Genomic DNA, 25,406 nt, shown 5'->3' on the forward strand with positions numbered 1-25,406 from the left:
AGAATCAGGTACCACCCTACGGTGGGGGCAGAATGCCAGGTCACACCCTAGGGAAGGGCACAATCACCGATCAGGGGTAGCGTCAGTAACATAATAATCCCCTAAAATATTTACATAAACAACACTGTGCATGGGTAAAGTTTATACAATCCTCTTTTACAATTCTTGAAAGCCATCTCAGGAATTCAGAGAGAAACTGGATCCTCGGCCCCAAAGCCCAAAGAAGGGAAAGACTTTTTGAGTAAAGGAGACAGTGAAGGTATAGATTGGCTCTTGGGTTACAGCATTGATAAAGGTCACCCAACCCACCTCATAGTCAAGAGACACTCTCACTTGCCGGGGCTGCTCTTCTAGGGTCAGTCTTGTGGGGAAGGACCCCAGAGCAGAAACAAAACCCCAAGCCAGCCTCACTGCCCATACTCCCTCTTCAGGCCTTAGTCGTAGCTCCCCCTTCCTCTGCACATCCTCGTTTACCACACCTATAGTGCAGCTGCCCCCATGGGCCAGGTCTACACTCACCACCCAAGTATGTCTTCCCTCTGTGAAGCCGCCCTGGGCCAGGACACAGGTGGCCCGGTCAAAACGATGAAAGTTGTCAGGTGAGTTTTGCCATTTGTAGGAGAACCTAGCCTGCTGGTTATCTTCAGACAAGAGAAGCTTAGGGTGGGAAGTTTGCGGGTCTAGAGAGATGTGAGCTATAGGAAAACAAAGGGACACAGATGTCAGAACACAGAAAAGACCCAAGAACTCTCCTTGGCACCAATCTATTAGTGCTGTCATTACTTACATGAACGGGGGTATATAGACCTACCAGCCTGGAAGTTTGCTAGAAATGTAATCAAAGTTCATCCACCTGAGACAGATTTCAGGTAATAGACTGGGGAGATTGCTTGAAGGGTGTCTTCAATATAATGTACTAAAGTTGATTTTTGACACTGCATGGGCCCATGGAACTGCTGTGTGTGGTCTTTGTGGCCTCCAGCACCCTAAAGTCTAAGAACTGAGTCATGGGGTCTGAGTATTGACCCTTAAGGCCTTCACAGCTGTGCCACGAACCAACTGGACCTCCTGAACACTGTTCAACAATATCTCCTCCTTTTTAAATATTACTGGTAATTCAAGCTGGTTTTAGAGGCAATATTAGCTGGGATATTTATGTCCCATTCTCTGATCTCTTGTAAAACTCATTCCCTGTGAGCTTGATACCTCTTAGTGTGTTAGAGTGTGTGGGGTGTGTGTGTGTGTGTGTATGTGTGTGTGTCTGTGTGTGTGTACGTGATCTTGCGTGTGTGTGCCTCCTCTGTTCTTCTCCTGCCATAGGTGCATCATGTCCTTCCATTCCTGTCTGTATCTTTTATCAGAGGGTGGAGACATTCTTCCTTCAGTACAAACTTCATGACTTCTCTATGGGCATCTATGACTCATTTATAGTCTTTGTTTCCAGAAGCGTCCCTGGCTTACCCACAGGTTGCTCATGCTGCTTTGTTAACACTAAAACTGTCAGTCTCAGGGAATCACTGAACAAATTTATGCAAAATTACTGTTAATCATAGGGCTTCATGAATACAATGTTCTTTTTAAAATTTTTATAATTTTTACTTGAATCATAGTGAAATCACAGCTACAAAGTTGTTTATGTTGAGTTTCGGTCATACAATGTACAGCACAATTCACCTTTACTAATGTTTATTTCCAGCCACCAAAGTCCTCAGTTTGCTTCCCTCCCTCCCCACACCCGTCCTCTTGTCAGTCTCATGGCAGACACTTCTCTCTGCCTCTCCCCCCCCCTCTCTCTCTCACTTGCTCACTCACTCTCACTCATTCTACTCTTCACTTCTTTTTTTCTAAACACATTGGGTTGCAATATTGTTAGTGAAGAGGTGTCATACATATTACTTTACCTCCTTTCAGCACCCAGTTCCTGTTCAGAATAATGATTTGCAACAATCATTCTCATAATGATCCCTTCCTGCTTAACTGTGCTCCCCTGCTTTTTATGATAAGTTTCCTACCACGGATCAGTTCTCCTTAGCCTAAGGAGAACCACTTTTTAACAACAATTTTTTTAGATCTTGTAAATTACTACGTTTAAGTATCCATAAAAAGAGACAAATTCATAAATTTAGAATGTCCTTGAGTTGTAAACCCTTTGAAAAACTCTTTAGCTTGTTAGATCTTTGGCTAATTAAGAATAGTGACTTTTGAATGGAGGTCAATTCTCTTCATTCTGCCTTGCTCTACCTCTTATTTAGGACATGACCTGAGAGGGATTAAGGGTTACCAAAAGCTCTAAGAATGAAATTCTAAATCCAGACCAAAATTATCCTCTTCTCAATAATGTTTATTGACATACATTGCCCATTCTTTTTTTTTTTTTTTTTTTTTTTTTTTTTTTTGGTTTTTGGGCCACATCCGGCGGTGCTCAGGGGTTACTCCTGGCTGTCTGCTCAGAAATAGCTCCTGGCAGGCACGGGGGACCATATGGGATACCGGGATTCGAACCAACCACCTTTAGTCCTGGATCGGCTGCTTGCAAGGCAAACGCCGCTGTGCTATCTCTCCGACATTGCCCATTCTTATTTATTCTTTATATACTCTTATCACAAGCCCTAAAGAACATGATCGCCATGATGGTATGTGGCATGTGTGTATCTATACTTTAATCATGGTTCTGCAAGTATCATAAAGGTCATGTCTTTTAAAATATTTTGAATTCCCTGTTATCTGGTTAAAATAATATGGACAACTTCAAAAAACTAAAATTTGAATTTTCATATGACTAGCTATTCCATTTCTTAGCAACAACCCCAAGAAATCCAAATACTATTTTGAACAGACAATTGTGCTTCTATGTTCATTGCAGCACAGCTCACAATAGCCAAGTATTAAAGAACAAATGAATCAATGAAAACATTATGGCATATATACATACAGTGGAACAGTACTCAGCTATAATGAAAACCAAACTATTAAAGTTGCCACTACATGAATGTTACTGGAGGGTATTATGTTTAGTGAAGTCAATTAGAAGGAGATTAATAGGTATAGAATGATCTGTCACATATAATGAATATAAAAATGCATTGTATTGGATAACTAATTGTCAAAGACAACAGAACTGGCCTATAAAATTGATTTTACCAAGAATGGAGTCTGAGTACCCTGAAATAATGGTGGAGGGAAGCAAACACTTGGTGGGGAGTTGTTCTTGGAACATTGTGTGCATGAAACCTTATTTAACAGTGATGCAAAACATGGTGCTTCAAAGAAAATTCCATTGTGTTCTGACATAGGCTACTTACCTGGTTCATAATCCAATTCAAAGCTGAGTTTTTCTGTAAAGAGAAAATAAAAAATTAAAAATGTTATTAGTTTGGGGACCAGAAAAATAGTATACTAATAAGTGCTTGCCTAGTATGGGGCTGACACAAGTTAGATCCTGGCATAACTAACATATGTTCCTCCAAGTACCATCAAGAATTATCTCTGGGGGCCGGGCGGTGGCGCTGGAGGTAAGGTGCCTGCCTTACTTGCGCTAGCCTAGGACGGACCGCGGTTCGATCCCCCGGCGTCCCATATGGTCCCCCAAGCCAGGAGCGACTTCTGAGCGCATAGCCAGGAGTAACCCCTGAGCGTCACCGGGTGTGGCCCAAAAACCAAAAAAAAAAAAAAAAAAAAAAAAAGAATTATCTCTGAACACAGAGTCATGAGTAAGACCTGAACACAGCCTGATATGCCCCCACAAAAACAGAGATTTTTTTAAATTCACAAAACTATAGAACAGGATGAGGAAACCTAGACTCAAAAAATAGAATTGGAACTCTCTAGAATGGTGGTTATAAACTTAGGTTTGCATTAATTTACTTTAGAGCATATACTCAAGTTTCTAATTTAGGTGGACTAGGGTGGAGCTAAAATACCACATTTCTATCAGTCCTCAGAGGTGCTGATGCTACTGACAGTGAACCTCCTTTGGAGACCCAGTTGAGGTCCTTAGCTTTGAGCAGGCAGGGACAACTTTGGCCTGCTTCACTTATCGTTATGTGATAATTGCTTAGCACACAATAAGTACTTAAGAAACATTGACTTAATGAATGAATAAGTGCGTTAATTTATTTTAATTCTACTTGAAAATAATTTTGGGATAATTAAAGGTCAGATTAATATTAGAGCAAATTCTTTCACTTCCAAGAAACAGAGTACATAGGGGAAGTGGATGACATATTTTGTGGGTGTGTCATTTAGAAGTATGGGCCATCATTAATGATGTCATGGGGAGAAATGTAAGCAGAGAGCCACATTTCTAGTCTCATTTCAAACCCTTCACACCCTCTATTATCACCACTATTTGTGCTAGGAAAGGGGTACACAGTTCCAATAGCGACAGTCTACCTCTGATAAGTATACAAATGGTGGGTATATGGGAGAAGAGAGGAGTTAGAGAGAAGTCAGTGTGGCAAAGAAAAGTAGTATTTCTGGTTATTTTGTTTGTTTGTTTGTTTGTTTGTTTGTTTTTTGCCTTACCTGGAGTTACTCAGGGGTTACTCCTGGCTCTTCACTCAGACATCTCCCCTGATGGCTTGTGGGACTAAATACGAAGCCAGGTTCAGCCAAGTGCAAGGCAAATATCCTATCTGCTGTTTATCACTTTGATGCCTGTTGCTGATTCTTAATGACTATTGCTCATCATCAAATACATCATGTGTTACAATTACCTCTGTGGAACTCTTTAGTTATAGGTTTTTACTAATCACTATCGGTTTTTTGTTTGTTTGTTTGTTTGCTTGTTTTGGTTTTGGGATCACACTCCGTGGTGCTCAGAAGTTACTTCTGGCTCTGCACTCAGAAATCATTCCTGGCAGGCACGAGGGACCACATGGGATGCTGTAATTTGAACCACCATCCATTCTGAGTTGGCTGCATGCAAGACAAATGCACTACTGCTGTGCTATCTCTCCATTCCCTAATCATCACTATCTTTAATGCCAACTGGTTTAATTACTTTTTATCTAAGGTTCTTTTTCCCAAGGTTTTCACCTTATCTCTCTTCATTGTCACATTATCCTGATAATTAGGGCTACTAAAAAGTATACAAATAAGGAAAACAAGCTCAGAAAAGGTTTAACCCTGCCAAAAGTCACACGAATTTTGGGGAGTGGGACATGATGGTTATTCCTAAATTTAAGTTTCAAGGTCACCTGTGTCTAAAGAGGACAGGGGTGTTCTTACCCAAAAACACCTTCATCTCTCTCTGCAGCGGGAGAGCCTGATGAGGGAAGTCCCGAATCCTCTGACCCAGCTCAGTGGAAACAGCCTCTGGCTTCCGGCACTTTCTGGTTTCACATCTAGGGACACATGGGGAATTATCCTCCTTAGTGATGTCTCCAGATATTTATGGCAGTCTTCCTGAATTGGTTCTGGAGATAGCAGTTCTCAGAAGCAGACATCATTCATTTAGGATGGACCTAACTGCCCTTCTTGAGCAATAATATGCAGGGATGTGTATCTAGGGCTGATATTTAAGCAGATGAAACTTTACCTGTGATTTTTATTTTTGGTTTTTGGGCCATACTCAGTAGCACTTAGGGGTTACTCGAGGCTCTGCGCTCAGAAATCACTCTTGGCAGGTTCAGGAAACCACATGGGATGCTGGGGATTAAGCCTGAGATCAAACCTGAGTTTGCCAGTGCAGAGCAAATGTCCTACCTGTGCTATATTGCAATATATTGCAGAGCAAATGTCCTACCTGTGCTATATATCACAACATATTGCTATATTGTGAATTTTAATCCAAAACTGAGAATGTTGTTTGTATGTATGGCAACAACCAGGCATAGTTTATGTATTTGCACACATATGGGATAAAAGAAGAGAAAAAAATGATTACCTTATGAGAGTACTTCTGATATCCTAGAAAAAGAGAGAGAAAGATTTCAGTTTCCAATGTCCCCTCCCATTGTTCTTATACCTAAAATCCCCAACTATTACATTTCTTACTCTGGATAGAAAAAAGAGTGCCAGATGCATAAGAGTCAAAGCATTTTAATGTTCACCAGACTTCTAAGATCATAAAGCTCAAAGCCTTATTTACCTCAGTACAGTCAGAGTCAAAAACAAGTGCCAGTCAAGGTCTCAGGTTTTTACTTTTTGATTGGTTGATTGCAGCAAAGATAAATTTGCCTTGAAAATACACCTGAAATTTGTTTGCATAGTATATAATGCTTTTTTTTTTTTAGATTTTTACAAAATCCGTGGAGTAGGCAATAAAAGTATCTTCCCTCTTTTATGGTAATGGATACAGAAACCAGAGTAAAGAGAACAGAAAGTCCCAGGGAAACAAGAACTGGAATCTAGAACTTCTGGTCTCATGACCCCTCTTCCACTGGGAATGCAGGAATGTGAGAAATGGAGAAATGACTTAAGCAAAGTGGGGTTGCAATAAGTCAGAGGTGAGCCAGCAGTGGGTGTGGCAGATGGATGTTCAGATCTTACCGTCAGCAGCTCCCTTGCTGTTCTCTCACTCTTCTCTTCCAGTTCTGTGATCAGAGAACTAAATCGGCAGATCTCTCCAGTAGCCAAGACATCAAATTCATCTCGTTGCTTTAAAAGGTCCTCATCCAATATCTCCAGTTGAGCTAAGAGGACACCTTGCTGTTCCTCCAGGAACTGGCTCAGATGTGTAAACTCAGAAATCACTTTTTGTCTCTTGGTAGCCACCTGAGTCTGAGGGGAAGAAAAGAGAAAACAGGTGGAATTATTCTTCACTTTCTTGGTCTCACCACTTTCTTTTTCTTCCTTTTCTTTGATGAATCTCCCCCAGAACATATCCTCCAAGATTTGGTGATAAAATTAAAGTCCCCTGCTAGCCATGTCTATCACTCTGCTTCTCAGACACACTGACAGCTCTTGTCTGATTTACTTTTCACCTGCCATGATATTTCTGGTAGTTGTACTAGTCATATTGCTCTGGCACTCTTTCTGGGTCTTCTATAAAACTATAGATAAAAGGGAGTTAGATGATACTTCCTGTCTTCCTTGAAGCATATACTCTGTATAAAGTGCATTCTAAATATGTCTCATTCAATTGTTACAACAATTTTGTGAGGTAGTGAAGATTTCTTAATCTTCTATTCACAGATGAGTAAATTAAGGACAGAGAATTGACAGAGATCATGGAGTTGATGTCAGAATTGGGCCTCAAATTTAGAATAACTGCAGGGCCTCATATACAATGGCATCTTTATTTCAGATTTTTAGACACTAGGCCAGGAAATGATAATAACCTACCAGAAGAACTTGTATCCTTTGATTTTCTCTTGACTGGATTCTTTGAATTTCTTCTCTCTCTCTTCTTAGACTCTCAAGACACTTCTGAATTTGTTCCTGGGAGAAAGAGCTAAAATATTTAAGATGAAAACAATTTGTTAAGGGGCATCATCACATCCAACCTATCATCTCAGTTGTCTTCAGGAATGGGATGGCCTATGAGAAAATGACTATCCAGTCCTTGATAACCCACTGTTTTTGAGTCTTTTTTTCCTCTTGCTTCCTCAAAGAATTTTGCTCAGAGTTTCCTTCTTTTGTTCAGTGCAATCTCAGACCATGATTCAATCTTCCCACCTGAGCTTTTCTTCCATTTTTATGATTAATTAAATACCTTAATTTATTTTGCTTTTGAAAAGTGATATTTAGTATTGTCCAATCCTTGAAATAAATTATTTGAAATTATTTGACTTCTGTAGTGACCTTAAGAGAAGAATTATTTCTTAGAAGTGGAATTTATTTATAGCATATAATTCTCAGTAGGAAGAAAAAAATCAAAACCCCAGAGTGTAAAGAGGAGAAGGAAAGACATAGAGTGGAGGGAAGAAACAAAACATAACAGGAGGGCCGGAGTGGTGGCACAGTGGTAGGGTGTTTGCCTTGCATGCGGCTGACCCAGGACAAACCGCAGTTGGATCCCTTAGCATCTCATGTGGTCTCCCAAACCAGGAGCAATTTCTGAGCACATAGCAAGGAGTAATCCCTGAGCATCACCAGGCATGGTCCCCCCCTCCCCAAGAAAAAAACAACCAAAAAAAAAAAAGCATAACAGGGATGAGGGTCAAAGGGATTCAGGTACATTAGTGGTATTAAGAAAGGACAGAGAAGAAAGAAAGAAAGAAAGAAAGAAAGAAAGAAAGAAAGAAAGAAAGAAAGAAAGAAAGAAAGAAAGAAAGAAAGAAAGAAAGAAAGAAAGAAAGAAAGAAAGAAAGAAAGAAAGAAAGAAAGAAAGAAAGAAAGAAAGAAAGAAAGAAAGAAAGAAAGAAAGAAAGAAAGAAAGAAAGAAAGAAAGAAAGAAAGAAAGAAAGAAAGAAAGAAAGAAAGAAAGAAAGAAAGAAAGAAAGAAAGAAAGAAAGAAAGAAAGAAAGAAAGAAAGAAAGAAAGAAAGAAAGAAAGAGAAAGAAAGAAAGAAAGAAAGAAAGAAAGAAAGAAAGAAAGAAAGAAAGAAAGAAAGAAAGAAAGAAAGAAAGAAAGAAAGAAAGAAAGAAAGAAAGAAAGAAAGAAAGAAAGAAAGAAAGAAAGAAAGAAAGAAAGAAAGAAAGAAAGAAAGAAAGAAAGAAAGAAAGAAAGAAAGAAAGAAAGAGAAAGAAAGAAAGAAAGAAAGAAAGAAAGAAAGAAAGAAAGAAAGAAAGAAAGAAGAAAGAAAGAAAGAAAGAAAGAAAGAAAGAAAGAAAGAGAAAGAAAGAAAGAAAGAAAGAAAGAAAGAAAGAAAGAAAGAAAGAAAGAAAGAAAGAAAGAAAGAAAGAAAGAAAGAAAGAAAGAAAGAAAGAAAGAAAGAAAGAAAGAAAGAAAGGACAGAATTACAAAGTCATTCATAACTGAAATCATTAGATACAAACTTTAACAATCAAACTGCCAAAGGGGTCTGTCAAGTGGCAGGCCAGGTGGGTTTATGGGAGGGAATCTGGGAACATTGGTTGGTTAACACTGGTGGTGGAATTGGTACTGAAATACTGTACACCTAAAACTCACTTATGCATAAGTTTGTAAGTTACAGCTTTATAAAAAACATTAAAAAGAAGAAACTTGATCATTTCAAAATAATAAATAAATTATTCAAAAAATTGTATTGTCTAGAATAGTTAGGAATAGATAGATGTTTACCTAATTAATTTGGAAATACATGTAACATCAAAAGCTAGCACAACATAATTTCATTAAAACTACATGAAATACACACCACAGGGGCGGAGAGATAGCACAACGTTAGGGCATTTGCCTTGCACTTGGCCAACTCAGGAGACAGTGGTTCAATTCCCGGCATCCCACGTGGTCTCCTGAGCCTTCCAGGAGTGATTTCTGAGCACAGAGCCAGGAGTAATCCCTGAGCACTGGTTTTTTTTTTTTTTGGTATGACCCAAAAACAAACAAAAAATACACACCACATACATGTGTTCAGCCTAAACCTATGTAAGCAACATTTGCACATATAAAAGTGCTTTCACTTATATGCACACTGGTAAACATGGAAAATTAGTATTATTAATAATTAATTAAACCATATCTATATATATTATTCCATGTGTTCATATAGTCATTCCCTCAAATGCAAATTAAACCTCCCCAGAAATACCTGACTGATTCATGACAAAGATATACACAATCTTGGTTTGGTCATTCGTTCATACAAATATTTACTTAACTTTTACTGAATATTGGTTATAACTAAGCAACATAGAACTTGCTTAAAACACAAACACATGATCTTCTATGTCTGGGTATATTGACTAATTGATAATAGAAGCAGGGTGGTATAATTTGGTTTGTAAGCACCCAAATAATCTACAACTCTGGTTCTCATAGTCCTGTTTAATCCCACACCACCCTACAATGACCCATTCCCAAGGTTCCCATTTCCTACCCTATAGGGTCTCGCTGCATCCTCCAGGAAGCGCACAGTGTGGCCCCGGTGCTCCCAGGCTTCCCGGCATACTACGCACAGCTGCATTTCATCATTCTCACAGAAGAAGTAGATCTTCTCCTTATGCTCCTTACAAACGTCCTCTTCCTCTGAGCCTGATGTTGGCACCAGCTGGAGGCGTTCAATATTCTCTACCACACTGGCCAGCTGCCAATTGGGTCGAAAGTTCCCTGGGCGGAAAGGCTCTTTGCAAAGAGGGCAAGTAGGGGTTTCATCGGTGTCCAGGCCAGGGATCTCCAGGAAGCGGGTGAGGCAGCCTCGGCAGAAGTTGTGGCCACAGTCAATGGTTACAGGCTCCCTCAGGATGCCCTGGCAAATGGGGCAGTTGACTTCATCTGCCAGGCTGGTCAGAGAGGTAGCTGAGGCCATGGTGCTGGTCTGCCCCCGATTTCTTCAAAACCACCTTCTTTGTTTGCCTGAGTTGGAAAAGTTAAGAAAGTAAGTACATATGGCTCACTCATCCATTAATACATTAAATATAGCTTCATTCATATTAAATTAGACAGGAACACCTTCATAGTCTCTCTCACAAACACACATATACATTCACACACATTCAAGAAAGTGCACAATACCTACTTGTATCTTGATGGCCAAGATTCTGCTGTCCTCCTCCCAAAGAAACAGGCACATATCTCTAAAAGCAAAGATGGAGAAATAGCAGAGGAGAGGCAGGTTCAAAGGGGTCACAGCTTTCCAGAGATGACCTCAGTTATTCTCTCTGAACAGGTACCCGTGATCTAGGACTCACCATTTCCTCTCATCCTACAAGAAACACTTGTAGGAGGAGAAAAGAGGTGGATACCTCAACCATCCACAGTTTAAAGAGACCCCTCTTTTGGAAAACAAGAAGAAGACTGGTTATAGTGCAGTAATGCCACCCCAGCCTCCCTGCAATATCACTAGCTGTCTCTGGGAAGATTGCAGGTATCAGTCAGCCAGAGAAGTGTGTGGGGACGCAGATAAGGTTGGTATGATCTGGACTAACACTGTATAGGCAACTTTATGGGTGAAACCCCACTGACCTGCTGTGCACTTTTGTAGCCTGTGAGGAAGAGAAAGAAAAATAGCAATGGTCATTTATTTATGCTAATTATAGTATACCTTACATGGATTGAGTGATTTAAATGTATAATCTTACCTATTTTCCATGTCTGATCTATAATATCAATGTGATCAGTACATTAACTGGTTTAATCTATTTAATTTATCCAAAAAATACAGTAATTTGAGTGGCCATGATTTTCACTGAGATCTCTGAGTCTCAAAGCCATACAGCATAAGCAGGAAATTTGTAACCCCTACATACAGTTTAAAGTTTCCCAGAGATTATAATTTTTAAATTTGTATTTAAACATTTTATTTTGTCTCAAAGATTATCTTTTCAAAGTGTAATCAATATTAAAAACATATAGTGGAATATTTTTACATTTTTTTCTCCCTGGGTGCTAAGTCTGTGAAATCTATGGTATATTTTACAGACAATTGAGGTAGTTGTCCCCTCTATGCTCAACCACCACGGGAGACAGAGGGTTATGTGTTGGATAGTTCTAGGTCACACTCAGGTAGTTGAGGGACAGCAGAAAGGCAGAGAATGTACAAAATACTTGAAGTGAAAGGGGAAGTAAACAAGGTGGGGGGTTGCTCATTCCAGGGAGAAAAATGAAAGGAGTTTGCTTTACAACACAGATGCAAGAGACTAGCTGATCATTATCTAGGCTCAGAGTTCAGGAAAAGCACAGGGCTGGAAGTTAGTGGACTTGCATTGACCCCAACTTTTCACTTTCTAGTTCTGTAAGCAAAGGGGACTCGCCTACTTTCAGTTTATATTTTTTTTCTCACTATCAAAAGAAGGTAATTATATCTGCCCCTAAGGCTGTCATCAGGTTGGATGTACTTAGATCAGTGTGGTTTAACCAGTTTATGGTTTAACTTTTGACTAATTGTGCTTTCAACATTTTGTTTGGGGAAAAATGAATCATTTGAATTAGTTTCTTGCCTTGTCTCAACTGCAGTAAAAAAAAAAAATTGAACAAAGTACAGTAATTACTGTTTCCAGTCAGGACAATGTGCTAGGGATAAGGATGGGAGTTAGGAGTATAGGAGATGAGGCAGAAAAGGAATGACAGAAAGAGGGGTGGACCCTAGAGAACAACGTGTCTGGAATCAGAGAAACCATCCTCCTCATCTAGGTGGACTTTGGGACTAGGGCACACCTCAGACAGAGGGCACACCTTGAAGTTGATGACTCCCACATGTTCACCTGCATAGGTAGCAGTTACACTTTACCAGTTTTCCCCACCTCATTATGAGCAAGGGAGAGATTCCAGAAAACTCCATTTCCTGTTACCTCATGGCATGTTCTGTCCCGGAAACCCCAGGGACAGGAAGGAGCCAGGAGGAGTGAAGGGTAGGAACTTCAGGGAAAGGTAATTGGATATTCCCTGGAGTTTGGACCTGCTCAAGGTGGTGGGTGGTGGCCAGAGCTCTCAGGAAGCAGAGGAGGTGGGTCAATTGACTTCTCAGCCTAGGTCTCTTCGTCCTTTCCCTCTATGAATCATGGAAAAGTGACTTGATTTCAGGAAAAGGAAACCAGAGTGGCCTGGCAGAGGACCGAATATACAGACAGGGGAAGGTGTCGTGATGCCCTCAACCCCCTCCCAGGGGGGGGACTTCTGTCCTGCCTGTAAGAAGCTTCTGGAAGATGCAGTGATCGCTACATGTGGACACGTCTTCTGTCAGTTGTGCCTGCCCTCACCTTCGCAGATGGGGGCCCAACCCTCTGGCAGAGTGCTACTCTGTCCCCTGTGTGAAGAAAAGGAACAGGAGGAGCCCCTCCTGGTTCCAGTACCTCTGGGTCCTCTGGGGGAAACGTACTGTGAAGAGCATGGAGAGAAGATTTACTTTTTTTGTGAGAACGATGCTGAGTTTCTATGTGTGTTCTGCCGGGAAGGCTCCTCCCATCAGACCCATACTGTGCGTTTCTTGGATGAAGCCATTCAGCCCTACCGGGTAAGAAGCATGATTTAGCTCAAACATTCGACTGGGATAATGTCTTTTTGAGAGGGGAATGAGTGGGGGTTAGGAGATCAACTGCTCATTACATAGCAAGAGGCTCCACAGCTATAAGAGCAGTGAGCACATGCTCTGCTTGAATATTAGTGGTCTTGGGTGGGATAATAGATCCAGTTCTTAGAGGGTCCCTCTGTGACTGAACCCAAATAATGGAAGCCACTGCATCAGTAAATGGAATACAGAATAGGAGTTCCTGTGTTGAGAGGGGAATTTGGTCTCCCAGCATCCACACTGAAGATGGGATTCATCAAAGCTTTAACCACTGAGGTTCAGAGGGAAGTAAGGGGATGGGAAGGGAAATACACAAGAGTAGCTCTTCTTTTTTATTAAAAATATTTTATTTCGGAGCCGGAGAGATAGCATGGAGGTAAGGTATTTGCCTTTCATGCAGGAGGTCATCAGTTCGAATCCCGGCGTCCCATATGGTCCCCCGTGCCTGCCAGGAGCAATTTCTGAGCGTGAAGCCAGGAATAACCCCTGAGCACTGCTGGGTGTGACCCAAAAACCACACAAAAATTTTTTTTTATTTCCCTCTTTTTTTTTATTTCTTTATCTGGGAGCCTCCCAAGCAGTGTTTAAGGAGCCTGAGTTTATTTATGGTGCTACTTTGCCAATTCTGTCAGTTCAGTGTTCGTGCCCAAGCTGCTCTGCTTTGAGGTACTAGGGAACACCAGGGACACCCCAAGGATGTTTGGGGTATTCAGGGACACATTCAGCAGTGTTCAGGGGGCCTTATGGAACTGGAGTTTGAACTCGGGTCTCATCCCAGCATATGCAAATAATGCATCCTTGACCACTGTGCCTGTCCCTTCTCTCACTTTCCTTATTTTGTTGTTTGTGATGACTAGCAATCACTAGTTTGGTAGCAGTGGCCTGAGACTGTACATTTGGTTATGACATCAGAGATCTCAAATAGCAGTGCTAGTATTATCCCTAAATACATGTGAATACTGGAGTAGAACAAACTCATGTTCTTATACTTGCAAGGCAGATGCTCTACCACTGAGCTATCCCTAGACTCCCTGGATTTCTTTTTGAGGATGTAAGATACAGTGCAGCCCATATGGTCTTGGAATATTTATTCCTGTCTCCTCTCAGATTTTTCTCTTGCTTTCTAGTCAGCTCAGTCTGCAAATATTTTTCTCAAAAGCATCTTGCAATTATAAATTATTTCCACAGCCACTTCTAACTCCAGTTACTAACTCCAGTTACTCTACTATTTAACTCTGTCACCAATCTTTGTATAACATCTGCATATAAAAAAAATCCTCCTTTAGCCATTCAAAGGTAATACAACTATCTTAAAAATTCAAGTCTGGGGGCCGGAAAGGTGGCGCTAGAGGTAAGGTATCTGCCTTGTAAGCGCTAGCTAGGACGGACCGAGGTTCGATTCCCCCCCCCCCCCGCGTCTTATATGGTCCCCCCAAGCCAGGGGCGATTTCTGAGCGCATAGCCAGGAGTAACCCCTGAGCGTCAACGAGTGTGGCCCAAAAACCAAAAAAAAATCAAGTCTGAGAAACCTATGTAAAGAGTTTTTAAAAGTGCATGAGTCAAAGTACAGTTTAAATAGGAATAAATACATGTTCCATAACCAAAAAAATCCAACACAAATACTATTTCTTTTCTATAATATAGAGAACAGTAGTTCTCACCTGAGAGACACCTGGTGACAACGTAACTATGATGAAGAGGTGCTACTAGTAGTCAATGGACAGAATCAGGGATCTGTTAAACATCCTATAATTTACTACAGGATGAACTGCACAAACAAAGCATCCAATCTGAATGTCAATAGTGCCCAGCTTAATGTTTCAGAATTAATTCATGTTTCATGTTTCAGAGTTAATTCAGTTTTTATTTCACAAGCTGTACATCATTGTAATGCATTTTCTTTCTTACTCTCACCTCTCCAATATGCTTTGAGATAAATTTCCTAAGGTACAAAGATGATTATGTTGTTCTCCTCACCCCCCCCCCTTCATTTATAGGACTCACTCTTATAGTCCTTCCAAAGTTTCTAATACCAGAGAAAGTTTTCAGGAAATTATTCAAGGCCTTTAATAATCAGACTCCTGTCTTCCTTCCCTGTCTAATATCTAATGTTGCTGAGGCACTAAGTTCCCAGTCACATCACACTATTTGTCTGCTGCTTTCTGGTTTGTAGTACTTTTCATATGGAGTTTCTTCTTCTTAGAGAGCACTCCTTGCACTTTTTGCTAGAATATTCTTCTTTCTCATAATATTTTTAAATAGTATTTAAAAAATTATTTGGGGTGGGCCTTCCAGTGATGATTAGGGGCACTAGGGCCACTCCTTGTGAACTTTTTAGTAATTTGACATTATTTAAGATCCTGAGTACCAACAAGGCCTGGAACCACTGTTATACATATAGTTGTACTGGGGATGTCAGGAGTCATGTGATACTGAGGATTGAATTTGGAGCCTAGTGCTTGTAAGGCAACCAGTCCATTCCTTTAAGTTATCTCCCTCCACTTTTATTTTATTTTTAAAATAAATCTTGTTTTAGAAATCATGATTTACAGAGTTGTGCATAATACAGTTATTTCTGACATCCAATTTTCTAACACCAATCCCACCACCAATATGTTGAGACATTGTCTCTATCCTTATCACTAGTTTCCTACTCTCCCTAAAGCCTGTTCCTTGGCAGGTATGAATAATTTACCTGATATACCTAGTATTTCTCTGATACAACAAAATGGTAATTAAATTATTGAAAAAATTTTATTAAAAGAAAATTTGTGTGGGCCAGAGCTATAGCATTTGATCTATAGGGCATTTGATCTCTAGCATCCCATAGGGTCCCCAGAGCTTTCCAGGAGTGATTTCTGAGCACGGAATCAGAAATAACTCCTGAGGACTGCCAGATGTGGCCCAAAAACAACAAAAAAAGAAAATTTGTAAAAATTTTAGTGTTTAATAATGGGGTCATTATGCCATTGTCTGAAGGCTTACTAAGCTGCTTATTTATGGTTGAGCTTTCTGTTGTTGGTTTAGTTTGTTGATCTATGTGACTTCTATACTTTCACATAATTAGGTGTATTCCTATTGGGAAGTCAGTATAAAAATTATGGGAGTGTCATGCGGTTCAGGAATTTGTGGATCTGTGGAGATTAGCTCATCAGCTCAACGAGCAAGCAAGATGGCTTGTGGACATGACTGCCTAGATTTCTGAAAATACAGGGTGGAAGCAGTTTGCCCTGGCTCCAAACTATCCCTGGAAATATCAGCCACAAAATCTGGAATTTGGGGCAGCTAGGAGTCTCGACAGAGAATAGGAAAAAGACAGTAATTCTGGACTATTGGCATGATGGCAGTTGTAGAATGGGTCTGTATGGGGGCCGGGCGGTGGCGCAAGAGGTAAGGTGCCTGCCTTGCCTGCGCTAGCCTTGGACGGACCACAGTTCGATCCCCCGGCGTCCCATATGGTCCCACAAGCCAGGAGCAACTTCTGAGCACATAGCCAGGAGTAACCCCTGAGCGTTACCGGGTGTAGCCCAAAAACCAAAAAAAAAAAAAAAAAAAAAAAAGAATGGGTCTGTATGTTCAGCTACTAGGCCTTCAATGGGGGAGGGGGGCTTGCCCCATTTCCCTGGGATGGAGGGCAGTTCAATCAGCTACATGGCTGATTAGCTAGCCATTGCTGCTAGTTGGGTCTCTTTTTCTAGAGGTAGATGAGTCTATGACTTTGGCCTTAAATATGGCTGTTAGCTATGGGTTGTGGGTTTGGCTGCTGGGGCTTTTGAAAGCACCTAGGGATGTGGTCTCTCCAGGCTCCAAACTCTCCCGGGAGTCATCAGCCACTAAGCCAGCATATCTAGAGTTTTTGATAGATAGGAAGCTCCCATTTATTGTTGTTGTTGTTTAGTCACACCTGGCAGTGCTAAGGACTTATTCCTGGCTCTGTGCTTAGGGATTACTCTTGGCAGGATGAGGGCCATATGTGGTCCTGGGAATTGAGCCTGGTCAGTCGCATACAAAGTAAGCACCCTATCTGCTGTACATCACTCCAGTCCTCCCTGCCCCCATTTAAATATTGGGGGCAGGTTGGACCACACCAACAATGTTCAGGGGTTACTCCTAGCTCTGTGCTCAGGGATCACCATATATAGTACCTGGGATTGAACCCAGGGGATTCTTTATGCAAAGCAAGTACCCAATCTCTCATACTATTTACTCAGCCTCCATTTTGATAATTTTAAATGTATTATTATTCATGTACATTAAGCATACTTTCTCCACATCTGGAAGTGAATTTTTCATGGTTCATCATAAATGGTTTATGTTTTATAAATCTTTTCCCATCATTCTTCTGTGCTTCGTAATTACTCTGTGCACATCTTGGTGGTAGCTTTGTGTACCTGTACTTTAAGTACTAGTGATTGACACCTTCCCAGATGGTGATATATTTAGAGACAGGGACTGTGCCTTTTCCACTTAAGACCTCAACACTCAATAGCATCACAGGAACATGGTATACCTCTATCCCACAGGATCGTCTCAGGAGTCGACTGGAGGCACTGAGCAAGGAGAGAGATAAGATTGAAAACACAAAGTGTCAAGAAGACCAAAAGTTCCAAGTGCTTCTGGTAAATGTCATATCATCTGCTTCCTTCTTCTCTGGAAATTCATAACAGAATCTGTATTCCTATATTTGCTATCTGACTTCAAAGAGCTGGCAAACTATTCTTATTCATTCCTGTGTTTATATATTCAAGTACATTTGGATGCAGGATTTTAGGATATTAAAGCTAGAAGTAGTGCTGGCATCTTTTAGTCCAGGATCCATATTTTCAGCCATTTTATTTTTTGTATATCAAAAAGTAAAATACAGAGGTTTGCCTAGATTTACAAAGAAAAGACAAGACTCTTCATCAGAACCATTAGGCATTGGTCTTTCCGTTCCAATTTGTCTGACAGCATTTCCTTCAGGTGGAAAGTTTTGGATTGAAAGCAAATATTAGTGTCCTCATTCTAGTCCTGACCATCATGCTGGTCTGAAAACAACTGGATAATAGTGTGGTTTCCTCTTAGCTCCCTGTCTCATTCTTTATGCTACAAACTATCCAATAAAACATCTTCAGTATCTGATGTTCTGATATTTTCACTAAGAAAATATGGACTGGGAACAGGAATTTATCTTCAGTCTCCTTCTATTCCTATGAAAGTATGTCCTATAGATGTATTCCTATATGGGTAAAACTAGTGCCAAACTTTCTTCTAGTAAGTTACAGTGACTCTAATTCTACTTTCATTTTGCTTCTATTGCTAAAATATGACCCTACCAAATAAATGATCTGATCAGGATAGTTTGTGGTAGTGAAATGATTTTTTGAAAGGTTCAACATAGCTCTGAAAGCACAGTGTGATGTTACAATTATGACTTTTTGTTAAAACAACAACACAATCCCCTCATTGGTAACTTTAGCCTGAGACCTACCTTCCACTGCCAAATAATTATTTGGGAGAATAAGTTTTAGGACCAGTTGCCCCACTTCTCCCTTAATTAACATAATTATCTTCCTGGAGCCCAGCTCTGTGAGCATTCCTCTAGCTATGTCCTTTTATCCCTCACAGGGTCAGATTAAAAGCAAAAAGGAGCATGTGGAAGAGGCTTTTGAGAAAATGCAGAAGGAGCTGTTGGAGCAGCAGTATCTCCTATTGTCCAAGCTGAGGGACTTGGAGCAGCAGATCTGGAATGAGAGGGATGGATACATCTCAAAGGTTTCTGAAGAGGTCACTAGACTTGGACTTCAGGTCAAGGAGCTGGAGGAGAAGTGTCAGCAGCCAGCAAGTGAGCTTCTACATGTGAGAGACAACCCACCACCTCATGGATTAGGAGAGGGATCCCCATATGAAGGGCAGACATTGGAAAGGGGTGGAAGATGCTGGAGAGAGGCAGGAAGGCTACATAAAGACTATTGCATTCTTTTAGGTCACAAAGTTAATAAATATACAGACCCAGAGAAGTGAAATGACTGGTCCATGCCAAACACTTTGGTCATCTAGAAGAATTGGAATCAGACAGATAGTCTCAGACTTGAGTGCTATCGCTTCAGGCAGCATAACCTTAACAAACTTTTCTTTCTTTGTTTTCTTTATTTGTTTTTGGGCCACACTCGGTGACGCTCAGGGGTTATTCCTGGCTATGTGCTCAGAAGTCGCTCCTGGCTTGGGATGCTGGGGGATCGAACCACGGTCCATCCTAGGCTAGCGCTGGCAAGGCAGACACCTTACCTTTAGCACCACCATGACGGCCCCAACAAACTTTTCTTAACCTCTCTAATTATGGGCATAGCACCTTCCTCAAGGCATGTTGAAAAGATAGAGTGTGCTTGTAAAATGCTTACCACGGTTTTTAACTCAGAGAAAGAACTCAACAAATGGTTCTTGATGTGATTATCATTCTATTCTCCAGATGAAAATCAAGTCTGGCTAATATAGGACCCACTCTCTGCCCTCCACCATCCTTTAATTGTAGGAGGCAGAACATCTTCCTAGATATGGCAGAGACCAAAAACCAAGCTACACAGTCTCAAATTAGTAAGGAAGCATGAGTAATTACAGTCTAGTGAGCAGGTAATTAAGCAGATAAACTTCTAGGAAGGAAGAGAGTCTTATGTTAAAGAGAAAAGAATATACAGAACTCTGGTGGGAAAGATGTATAGGAACTATTTTTATTTCTTTTGTAGGATGTCAGAGTCAACCAGAGCAGGTAAGACCCATTTCCAAGTTCTACCTCCTTTATAATTTGAATTTAGACTTTATTCTACCTTATAGTTCTCAGTTTATTTCAATGGGACATGAAGACTAGAAGGGTCTCTCACTGAGAGCCACATAGATGATTATACAGAAAAGCAAAAGAACTCTGATAGACACCCTATTTCATTCATGGACACAGAAACATCCCAAATTTACTAAAGGTTTGTATTTTAACATTTGATTCTAAACAGATTGATGTGGGGAATCCATTATCCCCTGCTGAAGTGAAATTATAAATAATAATCTTATTTTTAGGCTGGGCCAGGAATACCTGTTTTAAGACCTGAAATCATTTAGAACTTGAGTCAGCATTTAATACCATTTAAAATATACTCATAAACTGGGCTGGATTGACAACACAGTGGTAGGACATATTTGGTTTGCAAGAAGATGACCAGGGATGGAGCTGGGTTTAATTTCCAACAACCCATATGGTCCCCCAAGCCTGCCAGGAGAGAAATCTTTTTTTTTGTCTTTATTTAAACACCGTGATTACAAATATGATTGTAGTTGTATGATTTCAGTCATGTAAAGAACACGACCCTTCAGCAGTGCAACATTTCCACCACCAATGTTCCAAATCTTCCTCCTTCTCACCCACCCCCACCTGTACTTGAGACAGGTTTTCTACTTCCTCATTCATTCACATTGTTAGGATAGTTCTCAATGTAGTCATTTCTCTAACAGCACTCATCAATCTTTGTGATGAGCTTCATGTCTTGAGCTGTAACTTCCAGCCCTCCTCTCTTTTGTCTCTGAGAATTATTGCAAAAATGTCTTCCATTTTTCTTAAAACCCATAGATGAGTGAGACTATTCTGCGTCTATCTCTTTCCCTCTGACTTATTTCACTCAGCATAATTGATTCCATATACATCCATGTATAGGAAAATTTCATGACTTCATCTCTCCTAATGGCTGCATAATATTCCATTGTGTATATGTACCACCGTTTCTTTAGCCATTCGTCTGTTGAAGGGCATCTTGGTTGTTTCCAGTGTCTAGCTATTGTAAATAGTGCTGCAATAAATATAAGTATGAGGAAGGGATTTTTGTATTGTATTTTTGTGTTCCTCGGGTATATCCCTAGGAATGGTGTAGTTGGATCCTATGGGAGCTCAATTTCTATTTTTTGAAGGAATCTCCATATCGCTTTCCATAAAGGTTGGACTAAACCACATTCCCATCAGCAGTGAAAAAGAGCTCCTTTCTCTCCACATCCCCACCAGCACTGCTTGTTTTCCTTCTTTGTGATGTGTGCCAATCTCAGTGGCATGAGATGGTACCTCATAGTTGTTTTGATTTGCATCTCCCTGACGATTAATGATGTGGAGCATCTTTTCATGTGCCTTTTGGCCATTTGTATTTCTTCTTTTACAAAGTGTCTGTTCATTTCTTCTCTCCATTTTTTGATGGGATTAGATTTTTTTATCTTGTAAAGTTCTGTCAGAGCCATGTATATTTTGGGTATCAGTCCTTTATCTGATGGGTATTGGGTGAATAATTTCTCCCACTCAGTGGGTAGCTCTTGTATTCTGGGCACTATCTCCAGGAGAGATTTCTGAGCACAGAGTCAGGAGTAATCCCTGAGCACCGCCTTTGGTATGCCCCCAACACCAAAATAAAAATAAATAGATGAATACATAAAATAAAACAAAAATAAATAAATGTACTCAGAAGAAAAATATTTTCTATAGAACAATTTAAACACAAAAAAATTGAAAACCCAGTTTTATTTTTTCCTATTCATTTCCCTCACTCAAATCCTCTTTTCTTCTTCAGAATTTTAAATGGCCTCTAAAAGGAAAACCAACAGGAACAGGGTGACACTATAAAATGTATACTCCTTCCTTTTCCTTTCCTCTCTGGAATAAAAACTAGTGATCTAGGAGGATCACTACTTGCTACTAAGGAACAATTATTTTATGCTGTGTGCCCATGCATATGTGTGTGTTTGTGCACTGATCACACTGTGTCCAATCATCAGGAAGGGTTTCCAAATATACTTTTCAAAGAATATTAGGGATTTAAAATCCAGAAAAAACATGATGGTTCCCTAGTCTGATGAAGAGGTTGATAACTAGAAGGGAAAGAGCTCAAAGTCACACAGCAAGTGCGTAACAAGAAAGAGCAAAGCTCAGAATAGGGGGCTTTTACACTAAAATAAATAGATATAGAAATAAATATATATCTCATTTTTCTCCCTTTATCTTCTTTGTAATGAATAGCATGTAAAATTAAAAAATTGTGTGGCTATTTCCTTTTTTTTCTTTTTCATTTTCTTTCTTTCTTTCTTTCTTTCTTTCTTTCTTTCTTTCTTTCTTTCTTTCTTTCTTTCTTTCTTTCTTTTTTTTTAGTTTTTGGTTCATACCCAGTGACGCTCAGGAGTTACTCCTGGCTCTATGCTCAGAAATCACTCCTGGCAGGCACAGGGGACCATATGGGATGCCGGAATTCGAACTACCATTGGTCCTGGGTCGCTTGCTTGCAAGGCAAATGCCTACCTCTGTGCTCTCTCTGGCCCCTAGTTTGGCTATTTTCAAATGGTACTCTACTGTCCTCTAGGGGCTAAGAGGGGTAATGACCCCTTTCGGCCTCCACAGATCTCTACAGATCTCTTTAAAAAAATAAATAAAAGCCTCTATAATTTTTGAGGAGTGGTTACCATTAGTCCCTATTATCTAACTAAAATGCTTCTTCTTTATAGTGATAGCAAATGAAAAGCGATATATATTTATTTTTATCAAAGTACAACCAAGATTCTAGTTTAGTCTCACTCATTCTGTTTGACCCAAACATTATTTTTAGAATTAGAACCTAACTGGTTACCAACATGTCTGCAGGTATGAAATGAAGACTTTTGTGAGCCCAGAGGCCATTTCTTCTGGCCTTTCCAAGAAGATCCTGGATCTCCACAGGAAAATACTCAACCTTCCAGAGATGATGAAGACCTTCTCAGGTAAAAGAGGAGAGGTAGCAACTTTCCCCAACATGTCAGTTACTGTTCATACTTGTCATTCATCCTTATCTCTCCCCATCTGCCTTACAAACACAGATCAAGACATCTTTTCTCTGTACAGGCTTCCCTTAGTCACCCTACTCTTCCCAGAGGACCATTTTTTAGAGACTTTCCTCTTTTTAAAGACAAGCACTGAACCGAAAATCCAGAAAGGAGAGAATTACATTTCTCTCATTAGAACATAACAGAAGCTGGGGTTTCTCTGGTCCTTAACTGTTTCAAGATGTGATGTCTTTGGGGGAACCTGTAAGAAATAATCATTTACATATCTTTATATTTCTGTTTTCTTAGAAAAGTTGGTGCGTCATCTGGGAACAGATTCAGGTAAATAGCTGAGGGATTGGGAAGCCATTCATTCATGAGGGAATTAATGAATTAACCTATTTAATCCAAGATAGTAATCAGAACAATTATATGAACTCTGGAATCAGACTGCTTGGGTTCTCTGTTCTGGCAATTGCTAACTATGAAACACTAGGAAGACTAGTAAACCTTTTCATGCCATAGTTTATTCATCTATAAAATGGAAAGTGTAGTTGTATCTACCCCATAAGTAACTGTGAGATAAGTAACTCAAGACTTAAAAAATGCTTAGGATGGCTCCTACCACTTAACAAATATTAAATTAATGTTAGTTATACATATAGACATTATTTACTTAAAATAATTATTTACCAGACTCTTGTTTTTGACTGGATTTGTGCTTTAATCTTTATTGGCATTGTGCATTTGTTTAAAAGAAATAAACCCAGGGCCCGGAAAGATAGCACAGTGGCGTTTGCCTTGCAAGCAGCCAATCCAGGACCAAAGGTAGTTCGTTCGAATCCCCGTGTCCCATATGGTCCCCCGTGCTTGCCAGGAGCTATTTCTGAGCAGACGGCCAGGAGTAATCCCTGAGCACTGCCGGGTGTAGCCCAAAAACCAAAAAAATAAAAAAATAAAAAGAAATAAATAAAAAGAAATAAACCCAGTAGTTACTTCTAAATTGGTACTTAATTTAGAAACTATTTTTCCCAAGCATTTCATTCTGCTTTTGTGTATGAAAAAATAACCTGAGGTTTTGCTAAATGAAGATGCTTATTCAATGGTCTTTAATGGAGCCATAGATTTTTGTATTTCTAAAAGTCCCCAGGAATAACAATAACAATAGTGCAAATCACAGAGAGAAAGAAGGAGACGGAGAGGAAGAGAGAGAGAGACAGAGACAGAGAGACAGAAACATTGAGAAGCAAAATGTCTTTTCCAGAGACAGACAGAAGTAGGTGAGTGAGAAGGATCTAGGGGACACTGGTGATGGGAAAGATGCACTGGTGAAGAGTGATGTGCATTCCATGACTGAAACCCAACTATGAACAATTCTGTAACCATGGTGCTTAAATAAAACAATTAAAAAAATTAGTTCCCAGGAGATACAGCTGCTACTGGCCCACAGATCACACTTTGAAAAGCAAAATCTTCCAGTGCAACATCCTTGTCCTTCGGGTAGTAGAGCTGTCATTCTCAGTCCCCACAGAACAACAGGGGAAACTAAGGTTCAGAGAAGCCAGGCCAATGGCAAGCTGCACAAGGCCAGTGCTTTCTGCCTCCCACTTGACACACATGCTCTAGGGCTATTTTGAGTTGCCACCAACCTTGTTGCCATAATCTATATCCTCCCCGCAGAGACCATCGTTCTGGATCCTCAGACAGCCAGCGCGAGCCTGGTCCTCTCCCAGGACAGAAAGTCAGTGAGGTACACCCGGCTAAAGCGACAACTGCCTGACAGTCCCCTACGCTTTGAGGGGCTCCCGGTGGTTCTGGGTTGCCCTGGCTTCTCCTCCGGGCGTCATCGTTGGCAGGTGGAGGTGCAGCTAGGAGAAGGAGGTGGCTGCACTGTGGGGGTGGCCGTGGAGGAGGTGAAGAGGAAGGGGGACCAGGGCCTGAACACCAGCGACGGGGTCTGGGCGGTGATCCTCTCCCAGCAGCAGTGCTGTGCTAGCACGTCCCCAGCAACCGACCTGCCGCTGAGTGAGATCCCAAGCCAGGTGGGCGTTGTCCTGGACTATGAGTTGGGCCAGTTGGCCCTGCTGGACGCTGAGACTCAGAAGCCCATCTTCACCTTCAGTGCCTCCTTCTCTGGCAAAGTCTTTCCTTTCTTCGCCGTCTGGAAAAAAGGGTCCTGCCTTACTTTGAAAGACTGAAACCCAACTGTAACTATGAACATTTCTGTAACCATGGTGCTTAAATAAAGAAATTATTTTAAAAAGAAAAGAAAAGAAAAAAAGAAAGACGGAGCTGAACTGAGCTGTCTGAAGGGCACTGCAGCCAATGGAGAAAGCTGCACCTTAAGTCGAGGCAACCTGGGCAATTCCTTGGATCAGAAATTTCACGAGATGATACAAGATTCCCACCTCCACCTTGTATGTACAGTTACTATAGTTTTTAATTATATTAACCTTATGTCCTTCTGCTCCCTGATGTCCTGGTCCTTGCTTTGCCAATCCGGTTCACTACACCTTCTCTGAGGGAGCCGGAGTCAGATGATTAGGCTTGCCTGGGGCACCACAAAATTGGAAAAAAATCAAAA

The 25,406-nt window shown here is 40.6% G+C and overlaps 3 protein-coding genes across 3 annotated transcripts in view; 2 read left to right on the plus strand and 1 right to left on the minus strand.

The window, feature by feature from the left end:
* PRR3 (proline rich 3) overlaps window positions 1-25,406 on the plus strand; it is a 641,937-nt gene that overhangs the window by 104,546 nt on the left and 511,985 nt on the right. The gene's annotated exons all lie outside the window — the stretch shown is intronic.
* LOC125996427 (tripartite motif-containing protein 10) lies at window positions 146-10,333 on the minus strand. Its single transcript, XM_049765374.1, has 7 exons — window positions 9,905-10,333; window positions 7,288-7,383; window positions 6,493-6,723; window positions 5,888-5,910; window positions 5,230-5,345; window positions 3,303-3,335; window positions 146-695 (listed from the first exon to the last, which is right to left on the minus strand). The coding sequence occupies exons 1-7, from the start codon at window positions 10,331-10,333 to the stop codon at window positions 178-180; spliced, it is 1,446 nt and encodes a 481-aa protein (XP_049621331.1). The 3' UTR covers window positions 146-177.
* On the plus strand, window positions 12,608-25,020 carry TRIM15 (tripartite motif containing 15). Its single transcript, XM_049764766.1, has 7 exons — window positions 12,608-12,976; window positions 17,554-17,649; window positions 18,638-18,868; window positions 19,753-19,775; window positions 22,665-22,780; window positions 23,132-23,164; window positions 24,503-25,020. The coding sequence occupies exons 1-7, from the start codon at window positions 12,608-12,610 to the stop codon at window positions 25,018-25,020; spliced, it is 1,386 nt and encodes a 461-aa protein (XP_049620723.1).

Source organism: Suncus etruscus, chromosome 18 (genome assembly GCF_024139225.1).
Source record: "Suncus etruscus isolate mSunEtr1 chromosome 18, mSunEtr1.pri.cur, whole genome shotgun sequence".
Lineage (NCBI taxonomy): Eukaryota > Metazoa > Chordata > Mammalia > Eulipotyphla > Soricidae > Suncus > Suncus etruscus.

What these genes read in the sequence shown, in the direction of transcription:
- TRIM15 (XM_049764766.1), top strand. Translation starts at nt 12,608, where the DNA reads ATGCCCTCAACCCCCTCCCAGGGGGGGGACTTCTGTCCTGCCTGTAAG. An exon ending in CAGCAAGTGAGCTTCTACAT is followed by an intron (nt 18,869 to 19,752) that starts GTGAGAGACAAC and finishes TTTCTTTTGTAG; the next exon opens with GATGTCAGAGTCAACCAGAG. An exon ending in GTCAGAGTCAACCAGAGCAG is followed by an intron (nt 19,776 to 22,664) that starts GTAAGACCCATT and finishes ACATGTCTGCAG; the next exon opens with GTATGAAATGAAGACTTTTG.
- LOC125996427 (XM_049765374.1), bottom strand. Translation starts at nt 10,333, where the DNA reads ATGGCCTCAGCTACCTCTCTGACCAGCCTGGCAGATGAAGTCAACTGC. An exon ending in ATGCAGCGAGACCCTATAGG is followed by an intron (nt 7,384 to 9,904) that starts GTAGGAAATGGG and finishes TCTTTCTCCCAG; the next exon opens with GAACAAATTCAGAAGTGTCT. An exon ending in CAGCAAGGGAGCTGCTGACG is followed by an intron (nt 5,911 to 6,492) that starts GTAAGATCTGAA and finishes CTCTTTTTCTAG; the next exon opens with GATATCAGAAGTACTCTCAT.